Source organism: Salarias fasciatus, chromosome 5 (assembly GCF_902148845.1).
Source record: "Salarias fasciatus chromosome 5, fSalaFa1.1, whole genome shotgun sequence".
In the NCBI taxonomy this organism is placed as follows: Eukaryota; Metazoa; Chordata; class Actinopteri; order Blenniiformes; family Blenniidae; genus Salarias; species Salarias fasciatus.
In genome coordinates this window covers 1,697,501-1,708,624 of record NC_043749.1, presented here as the reverse complement: position 1 = coordinate 1,708,624, position 11,124 = coordinate 1,697,501, and the positions used below count along the sequence as shown (strand labels likewise).

General features: G+C 43.0%; 1 gene segment (V, D, J or C); it reads right to left on the bottom strand.

The window, feature by feature from the left end:
• Positions 1–2,072: 2,072 nt before the first annotated feature.
• Positions 2,073–3,835, bottom strand: LOC115387952 (Ig kappa-b4 chain C region-like; the record flags this gene model as incomplete). The annotated part of the segment is given in 2 exon segments: positions 2,073–2,500; positions 3,613–3,835. Coding segments are annotated over 2 exon segments (552 nt in total), but the record flags the coding sequence as incomplete, so codon positions are not given.
• Between the last annotated feature and the right edge of the window lie 7,289 nt (positions 3,836–11,124).

Below are 11,124 nucleotides of genomic sequence, written 5' to 3'. Positions count from 1 at the left end.
TTTCAGAACGCCATGGGGGACGTCACATAAGTTTCATTTGTCTTTTATATACAATCAATGGTTGGGGCCTGCATGTGAACACCTGGTGGCCGGGCCTTTGCCCACGGGGCCGGACTGGGCTCAGACTGAAGGGGGTCAGCAACCCGCGGCTCCAGAGCCCCATGTGGCTCTTTAGCGCCCTCCTAGTGGCTCTCTGGAGCTTTTTCAGAGATGTATGAAATTGGAAAAAAATGGTGGGGGAATATATAAATGTTTTTGTTTTAATATGGTTTCTGAAGGAGGGCAAACATCCTGAACATTTTGCAATACTGTCAAAATGTGTATAAAAATATTTCACATTTCAACATTTCTGTCAACGGAGATTTGCGACACACATTTCAGTGCCACGGTGCCAGGCAGGTGGCTGTTGGAAATCAACCAGCAGGTGTGTCATGGGTCATGGATCCCAAAGGGAAAAAGAGAAAAACAACTGATGAGAACAGAGGATTCAAGGAAGAATGGACTGAATCATTTGCTTTCATTGCCAGTGTGGCAGGAATGCCTTCATGTTTGCTTTGCAATGAGAAGTTGTCAAATAACAATAAGACTACTTTGGAAAGACATTTCCAGGGAAGACTTGCTAAAATTGCAGCTGTCCAACCAGTTGGGAGCGAGAGAAAAAGTGCGATTGCAGAACCTCTGGAGAAATTAGAGAAACATAAAGATAGATTTAGGAAGTGGATTGCATCTCCAAACTCCACTACTGCTGCTACTTTTGTTGCAGCCCAAGAGATAATAAAGCGGAGAAAACCGAGTGACAGCTGTCCTTCCCAACACAGTGACTGAGTCCACATGCAGAACATGAGGAGTTCAGAGTGATTAAAGATGAACGTGATCATGCAAATATGACCTCTGACCTCTGAGAACATGAGAAGCAGGCCAGAAAGGCCCTCAGGGTCCAGACAATTGGCAGCAATCCCAGAGCTCAGATCCCAGCCAGCCCCATGGAAGACATCCATGCACCGGTCCAGAAGGGGACTGAGGAGGTCCTCAGCTGGAAACCCCGACAGCCACGGGCCCCGGGCCCCAGGGAGCCAGGACTGGCAGGGGCCGACCCCAACGGGCACCAAGGGCCGGCAGAACAGCGGGCCCAGGCCCAGGCCAAGGTTCAGGCCCAGCCCCCCCCCCCAATAGATCACCAATTTTTATGAGAAGATATCTTAAAAAACAAATAACAGGGTAATTCTGATCCACAACACAATGAAAATCTGTTCCTGACAAACGTCATAAGGAATAAAATTTGTTCTTCTGAGTAACTAATTCAAGGATGCTGTTTCGTCGTCTCTGAAGGTAGTTTTGTGGAGACAGGGTTGAAAGATTGAAATATATCCTCCAAGGCAGAATCCAGTCTGACAGGAAGTCCTCCTCCTCTTTAATTGGGGAAGTCAAACTCCCTCCTGCAGCCTGCAGCTGAAGAAGCTTCCACTTCCTCCAGTTTGTTCTAAGATTGAATGAAACTGACTTGAAATGTTTCACTTCTGTCTCTGAACACTGTAACCAAGACAACAGATAGACATCACTGGTGAACCATGGAACAGACAGGTTTCACTGCAAAAGGGAAAAGGAAAAAAACTTTGTACTTCAGACTTCAAACTCTAAACAGTGAGCAGAAGCAGCATCAGTCATCACACTTTCTCCAAAAACCCAGTGAAATAATGGTTGTCCAAAGTAGAATGGTTCTAGTTTCAAGTAAAACATCGAAGAAGCACCAAATTGTCTTATTTAATGCAAGTAAAAATGATGAAAGTAGAGGTTTCATTTATGATAAACTGGCCGTGTGACACTCATTGAAAAATTTGAGGGGCTTTTCACTACCTGTGTGTTTTAACTCTGTTTGATATGAAAGTAATTCAGCAACAAGAGGTGGAACACTGACAATATCTATCAAGTGACATTTCTGCTCCAAACAAGGTGTTATGATGATTTGATTGCTGGAAAAAGTCATCCAAGACCAAAGAGTTGACATGAAAAGAGTGTTTATTTTGTCAAAGCTGAAAGAAAATCATGATGAAAGAAGATGAATATTGATGAAGAGAGTTTGGTTTGATGATAGAAGAAAGTGAAAGAGAGTGAATGACAGAGGTGAGATGAGTGTGAGAGTCAAAGCAGTGTGAGAGTCCCAGTGAGTCCGGTCAGGACTGGGAACACTGGTCTCTCCTCAGTGTCTCTCTGAGGGGAGTCTGGGAGCCCTGGGTGGCCTCACAGGTCACAGAGCCCACCTTCCTCCACTGGTCTGCAGGGAGCCTCAGGGTGCTGCTCCAGCTGTAGAGGCCGTCCTTCTGCAGCACCCCGGGGCTCCTGCTCTCCTCCCAGCTGCTGCTGCTGCTGCTGTCCTCCACCTTCCAGCTCAGACTCCAGCCTGAGGGGAAGCCCTTGTTGGCCAGGCACATGAGCGTGGCCTTCCCCTGCTGCAGCTCCTCTCTGGAGGGGGGCAGCACCGTCAGGGTGGGGGGCCTGTCACCTAGGAGACACCAATCAGATGAGAGGACAGGGAGCAGCCAGCTGTCAATCAAACAGCACACACCTGGACAGCTTCAGTGGGACACACATCATTTTGTCCTTCAACAAGTTGCTGCCAGATGCTTTTTCTGCTCCAGCAGTCACTCACTCACACATTGTTTCACTTCCCTTTAAGAAGCCTCTCATGCACATCAGCACAGAGAGAATCATCCAACAGTTTGACCTGAAACACCTCAAACTACACTGGAAGGAACACAAGCACATGTCTCAACCTTTACTGGCAAAGATTTGCATCAACGTGATCAGAAAGTTACACTTTATGACTTATGAGAGCAAATTTTAACAACATGAGCTTCACATCACGATTCATGCTTCAATTTAATTTAGAGCAAAATTTGAAACAGCAGTCGATAAAATGTTGTGTGTGTTATAGTTTATAGTTCATTTTCAAACACATTTATCAGCAATATTTCTATTTAACAATAAAGTAACCTGAACATTAAATGAGTAACAGAGACAAAATGCAGAAACATTGTATAGCACCAAGAATTAATCCAGCTTTGATAAAGAGACTCTCAATAAAACTAGAAGAATAAAGCCTGCACACATTACAACACAAACACATTTCAAACAGTGGACATGTAAACTAAAACTCAGTCCAAAGACAGACCAGTGCACCAAAACTGTCAATAAATACACAGGTCAGTCTAAAAACACATTCAACATGAGACTGGTAGAGTTAAAACAGTGTGTTAAACAGCCATCAATCTCTGACTGAACACATTTAAAGAGTCACTACATCTTTCTTTTTTTGTAATTAATCCTAACAAAAATTCAATCTGGTGTCAATTTTTAAATTATAAATTTATGATAATGAAAAATGATAAAAAAATTAAAATGATAAAATGTAAAATAAAATAAAATGAAAATGATAAAATCAATGTGGAACAGATCTGAGCTAAATGAAATCAGGGAAGATTAAAACTTGATCACTAAAATAATTATACTGGAAAAACATAAACATATCTTTCTCATCTCAAATAATTCAAAACAAGGTTTAATGTATGAACTTGAGACATTCAGCTGTCAGTATTAAAAGTAGAATCAACTTACTTCCAACATCCAGTCTGGTTCCTCCACCGAACGGGTACCACAGTGATACAAACTCATTGAGCCGCTGTACAAAAACCTCTGACTGTAGAGAGACACCACTCTCTGACTGTGAAACAAACAAACTCTGCAGAACTACTTTTACGTCCTGATTGAAACTCAACAGACCAATTCTTTTACTGACTTTGTGCAATTTTGTATGTATATTTAGACAGAATTTTTCAAAATGTATTTTGTATTTTGTAAAATAATTTTATTGGAATGTATTTCAATTGAAATTTGAAATTATGAGAAGCACATGTCGTGATTTTAATATTATATTTATCAAAACAGAAAACCAATCTCCTTAATATTCCCACAAAAAATTCCAGAGTGTCCAGAGTGAAAATGATTGATTAAAGTGATCCAAGTCCCTGCTGGAGTCAGTCAGAGCATTTCCATAGAGAGCCACTTTGCATCAGCAGCACCATGCTCCAGTGCTCTGGGAGAGTTTATAGTCCTGACAGTTGAAGACTGGATGACTGACAGCTGTCCTTCAGGACAACAGAAGACAGAGAAATCCTCCTCATCACAAACATGAGTGTGATCTGCGTCCTCATCTGGACTCTCCTCTGCTGCTGCTTCACAGGTAAAGTCCAGAGAATCCAACTCCTCTCCTCTATGAACATCCGTCCCTCTGAAATGAAGCCCACAAAACCATGAGGCTGCTTTCTCTTTCTGTCTGTGTCTCCTCAGAGTCCAGAGGCCAGGTCACAGTGACTCAGTCTGCAGCAGTCAGCTCTGCTGTGGGACAAACCGTCACCATCACATGTAGGATCAGTCAGAATGTCTACAACTCCTACAATTTAGCCTGGTACCAACAGAAAGATGGACAACCTCCTAAAAGGCTCATTTCCTACACCAGCACTCGAGATTCAGGGACTCCAGGTCGTTTTACAGGCAGTGGATCAAACTCTGACTTCACTCTGACCATCAGTGGAGTTCAAGCTGAAGATGCTGCAGTTTATTACTGTCAGAGTTATCATTATATCAACAGTCAGTGGGTGTTCACACAGTGAAAAACTGTCGTACAAAAACCTCCCTCAGTCAGACTGAACAGAAACTGAACTGACTGCTGCTCACTGATACACTTCACTGAACACACACACACACACACACACACACACACACACACACACACACACACACACACACACACACACACACACACACACACACACACACACCAGACTTATTCTATTTAAACTGCACTCATGGATATCTTTAAATAGATCACTTCTCTGCATGTGAGGTCACAACTCACATTCAGCACATGAAAATGATTTCATTTATAACCCAGGCTGCATTTTCTGTCATTTCTAATCAGATTCTCATCATATTGATTTTCACATTAGAGAAGTACAACATACAGCAAAACAAACTAATCTGATTCACTTTAACAGCTTCTGTCATCAGATTTCTAGAACATCTACAGAGGCTGATCAAGTTTCAGATCATCGTCAGTTCAACAGAATAATTGATTAAAGTTGACTCTTTATTACTCGTTCACTCTGGTTTTTAAATGCCTGTTGTTCTTTGGCTCTGAACACATGTACAGACTCACAGCATTGAAATGAGTTTTCTCATTGTTGGAATATTCATGGGAGTGCTTTGTCTGCTGTTTTAAATGCTGAATTTGGGGTTTTCCATCCATCCATCTCTCTTAATCCTGTTCAGGGTGTTGAAGCCAATCCCTGCTCACTGTGGGTGAGAACAGATCCATCGCAGAACATGTTTTATTGTCTCTAAATAAAAGTAACGATAAACTATAGTGTTTTGTTCAGGGACACACAGATGGTCATGATTTCAGGACGGTCATGTCTATTCTTGTAATCATCCTCACTGTCATTGTGTCAATAGAATAATCATAAAGAATCATTTCCTGGCAGGAATAGACTCTGCCTCTGACTTATATGATATTGAATTATATTAGCTCATTGTATTTTATTTTGGGATGCACAATTATATCAGCAAAACATCTGCGTTCCTCCATCAACACTGTGTGGAAATTTTCTCAACTATCATAAGAATGATCACAAAATAATGTTTGCATTGAAGGCGAAACCTCACTCATGTGCAGAGTTGGGGTTCGTTACTCAAAAAAGTAAAGAGTGACCCGTTACTCATTACTTTTGAAAAAAGTAGTGCCTTACACTAATTGATTACTCCATCGAAATAGTAAAGAAGTTACACTACTCGTTACTGCATCGTGCTCCACAGAGCTGTGCTCTGGTATATCCTTCCGCGGAGCACTGCCAGATCTGTGTGTATCAGAACGTTATTTTAACTGATTGAAAAGAAAATGCGTCTTTTAAAATGTTTTATAGCCATTCGGATTTACTTCACGTGCTAATACGCCATCCCCTGGACCACTGGAAGGAGGATTTTGTCCACTTTCGTAGTGCGGCTCTGATTGACTTCCAGCTTAGCTTCGAGCTAAGCTAACTACGATGCTAACAGCTGGGAACCAGCCGCTGGACCAGAGACACAAAAAAGGTATTTCTGAGCTTGTCTAACTTTGTCAATGGGTTAGGGAAAGGGCGTGGGTCCCTAATCTTCAGAGTGTTCCTTTAAAAGGGGCATTTACAGTAGGAGGGAGTGCAGTGTTGTCAGTGGGGCACAAATGTATATCAGGTAACCAATTTTACTTTGACGGTTCCATCAGCCCTGACCCCGGAAGAGATAGCGAGTAGCTGCTCGTATGGCCACCGTTCCAACAACTGGTGGTAACAAAAAGAACTCCACTTAAATAATAATATTTTGGTTGCTCTATTTGCAGTCATTGTAAAAATAACGATCCTAGCGTTTCATTTGTAACACTAGTTTAACTACCAATCTAGAAGGAGTAGCGCCGTTACACTACTCGTTCCCATCAAAAGTAATTTAACTACTTGTAACGCTCGTTACTTGTCGTTACCCAACTCTGCTCATGTGAGGAGAAGTTAAAACCTGCTCCTTTAAGAACTGGAAATCCAACCAGGGTCTCATCCTGGTTCTGGTCCTTGTAGCATGCAGGTACCTCATGTCAGTGCAGTCTTCCACAGATCAGGTCATACAGATTCGAGTTTGTTAAATATGAGATCCGCAGCCCAAAACCGGCCGTCAAGATTCTCCAATGTATGACGTTACATTCAGGGCTGAAAGTAGTTTTAAATTCTTGCCGGTACTATACAATTACACGACACCAGAGATGAGTGAAAACGGTGACATTTGAAATTGTTTGGCCCTTGCATTTACATGTAAATTCAACTACATGTAAAAAAAAAAATCTGAAAACTCTGGCCACATTGCAGATTTAGAAACACACTTTCAATGCGTTCACATGTAAAGAGTGGGAGACCGAGATTTACAACACAGAATGTGTCTGAAGCGTCAGCTGTCTTCGACCCGTGTTCACAGTTTGACTGGGATGAAAATGGAAAAAGCTAAATCAGTGTTTATGTTTACATTTTTTCAAGAACTTTTGGTTTTATTGCATTTTTTCATTCACAAATGTTTTGTTATGTCGAGGAGCAGAGGAGAAAGAGTGCTCGGACACTTTGTCAAACACGCTGGCCGTCCCAAAGATGGAGGCTGTTTTGGTGAACAGTGGTGTGGGTTTGGGTGTAGGCTGGCCTCCACCTGGAGCAGAATCTGACGGTGCCATGCCACTTCTTCTCCACCTCTGCCACACATCTCTCTGTGGCTCTCTCAGTGTTTACAGCTGACCACATGCTACTGCTCACTCCTTTTTCTGTTATGAGTGATTCCAGTGTCACCACCAGATAATATCACTTTCCTGCTTGTCTTCTCTGCCACCACTGAGCGTAAAAGTAAAGTGCTGTCAATGTGCGAAAAACTGAGTGTTCACAATGGACAATCATGAGAATAATCGCCATTAAATATTTTAATCGATTGACAGCCTTAATTTGAACACTTTTTTTCAGACATGGTTGAAAAAAATAGGCTTGTTCAGAAAAAAAAAAATCTCTCCTGAGCTGAGGTGAGACGTGCCATTGTAACACAGCCGGGGGAGGATGGTGTTTCATGTCAAGTGGTCGCCACGTTAACTGGTGACCAAGTTCCTTTCTGCCCCTTTCACACTGACTTTCTGAGTTCTGAGGTCTGCAGATCACTGTGGTGGTGAACTGCAGTACACCATGGAACGAAAAGCAGTATTTCTTTTCACAACAGACTTCGGATTGTCGTGGAGGGTGAACATTTCTGATACATGGCATGACTTATTAACATTTCACACCATCACTGACGGAGGGCACATTGATTTTGACATGACAGTGTTTTTGTGTTGAAGCACAGATATGGAGACGTTATGAAAGCCCTCATCTAAATATTCCTCACGAGTGACAACAAAGAGGAGCACGATGAAGCAAGACTGCTTAAGAATGTCAGAACCAGATTTTCCTTTATTTTCTTGCTTAACATGTAAACCAAGATTCCAGAAAGTATAAATGCTGCCTCACATTTATTGCAGGATTTCCTCAAAGCATTGACTCTGCTGCAAAACACTGTTAGTGTTTTGATGGAGTTCAGGGAGAACGGTGATGAGGCCAAGTCTCATGTTCTTGCTCCAGCTACCAAACAGGGAAGTTAAATACGAGGGGGAACCGGAAAGTAACCAGACTGTGTTTATAAATTTAAAACAAGAATGATTTCAGACTCTTGGCTGTTATATGTCGCAATAGCATAGCTTTAAGCATAACTGTGAAAAATTTCACCTCCCAAAGACACACAGGCAGCTTACAGGCAGTGTTTATGTTACTGCAGTCCCACCCCCTTCTTCGAAAAATGCGAAAATGGTCCCGCGCCTCTTAACCACGGAGCAGAAACAGGCTGGCGTGGACATGTGCCAGGAGCTGAAAAGGCAGCTGGAGGACGATGGAGGCTGTTTGGGAAGATCAGCACTGCTGCGGCGCTCCGGGAGGCGGTCAGGCTGAAGCGGCCGGCGCTGTGGGAGACTGGGAAGTGTCTTACGCACAGGGCTCTGCGCGTAAAACAGTTCCTGATGAAAAACGGCATGGCCCTGCTGCTCCATCCGCCGTATCCCCTCGATTTAACACCTTGCGACTTCTGTCTCTTCACAAGAATGAACACGGAACTGAAGGGGCGGAGATTTGATGACGCAGAAGAGGTGAAAAAAAAATCGAAGAAAGCTCTTAAAGAGACCATTATGCAGCAGCCTGGTGACTGTATTGAGCAATGGAAATCCCGACTGCAGCGTTGTATTCAAGCCGAAGGAGAGGACTTTGAAGGTGACAGTTTTGATTCTATCACCAGGGCACCTGCTACTGCTGGGGCAACAGTGGGGTGGGGTGGGGGCGGGGATCAGGCCTGCTCTGTCACATCATGAACATGTAACCCTGGAGCTAGATCACCTTAATTCACACCAGCCATGAATCAATTACAGACTCAGAGAAACCATCATGGATCTATTCATCTGTCCAGGAATTCTAGAAGGTCTCAAGTCTTCACAAAGAAATCAGTCCAACAAGATCACCCGAACACCGCCTTCACAGAGTTTCTCCCTTTCAGAGCTACGAGAAGGAAGAGATAATCAACAATCACCACAGCTGAATTGAACTATCCCTCCCCACATTCCTCTCCCCAGGCTGCCCAGACCCCCTCTCTCTGCCCTGCATTCCAGCTCAGCCACACTAATGCAAAACCTCTTCTATTAAGAGCCGCGGACGTAACATAATTGGGGGCTCGTCCGAGAATTGAACCCGGGACCTCTCACACCCGAAGTGAGAAACATACTCCTTGACCAAATCCCTCCACTCCTGATCAGTTTATACAGTACACCGTTATGGCATTTAGCATGTGTAATGCACCAGCGACTTTCCAACGGCTCGTTAATATCGCTCTAGAGGGGATTAATAACTGTCTGTAATAATGCCTATAGTGAAGAAAATTTTTGTGTTTGATGTATGTGATGCTCAGTGTTGTCACTAACCCACTACTAATGTCACGTTTTCCCAGGGGAGGACAAAGCGCCGGGTCACGTATTCACGACTAATTCATTTATTTAACCCATTCGGCCCAACAGACCAACAGCTGTGCACGACTTCACCAAGTGTAAAAAGTAACTAAAGTGCTGCATGGATTTTTTCTTTCAATTGTGTCTCAAACCAGAAGCCTTAATCTCACTGACTGAATGCTCCAGCTGCACTTTGACGACCGAGTGTTTGTTTTAAACTTTAAAACTACAACAACTTTAAAATCCAGATGCAACGATTCGACACGCCCCCCTCACCCGCACCTCTCTACACAAAACGCAACAGAACGAAAGATCCGTCTGCTCCACCCCAACATATTGGATATCAAATGAAACTAGAAAATCTACACTTTAAGGTGATACCAGGCAGGATATTCTCTGAGCCGACCAGCTCCCGTCAGTGGCAAAACAAACCCAAAACCGATCTTCACATTTCACAGCCAGCACCTCAGATCGCATGTTTCTCACACATTTCTTCAACAAATCTCAAAGCTATTCACAACAAACACAACATGTTTTATTTCCTTTCCGTTTTGTGGTCATTTTCCATCTATCTGCGCTCTTCTCTGACCAAAACTAACATCATAACCCTCTGGAGTAGTGAAAGAGCGTCAAGTTCAAGTAGGCCATGCAAAGTATTTTTTCAAGAGTTCAGAGTTGATTCATTCCTCAGTGACAGAAGGAAACATCCAGTCTCCAATAAATCCTCCATCCAGGCTAAAGATATTATTGCCTCCATCAGATTCTTCTGAGTTCAGCCTGGTGAGGCTGTGGTTCTCAGCAGCAGGTTACTGACAGGTTAGCAGGCTAATAACACTTTAGCTTCACTGTGAGTTCAGGTGTGTTTCATACCTGTAGATGTGCCTTCAGGTTTGATGAGTCCCTGGATGTTGAGAGCATTTTCACAGCTGGAGGCAGAATTTGCATTGTACAGAGAAGTTCTGGGCCTCATCTGACTTAAATACAAAATGTCTACGTTTCCAGCCAAAGAATGAGTTTCTCTCCCTGGGAACAGCCATGAATCCAGCAGCAGGTGGTAAAATCCGTGGCAACGCAGGTTGTTTATTCACGGTTAAACATATCAGTAGAGCGGGAGGCTGCTCCAAGACAGCGGTCGATGCGGCGTCTATCATTTATATATGTACGGTGTCTACTCTTTATAGATCTACAATATGGCGGTTTGTGCCGTAAAGTACTGTAAGGTGCTGTAAAGTGTCACAATGTCTGTATACGGCGCGGATGTCTGTTGTTGCTGGTATATTCCGTCTGATTTTCAAAAGTAATCCTGCTCAGTAATCCGTGTTTTTATCAGAAGTAACTGTAATGAGACTACATATTTTTTGGGCGTACTGTAACGGATTACAGTTAAAATTTTTTTGTATCCTGATTACGTAACGCCGTTACATGTAATCCGTTACTCCCCAACCCTGTGCATCAGTATGCATTTCATACATTGTCTGTTATACACCAATTTCTGTATTGTA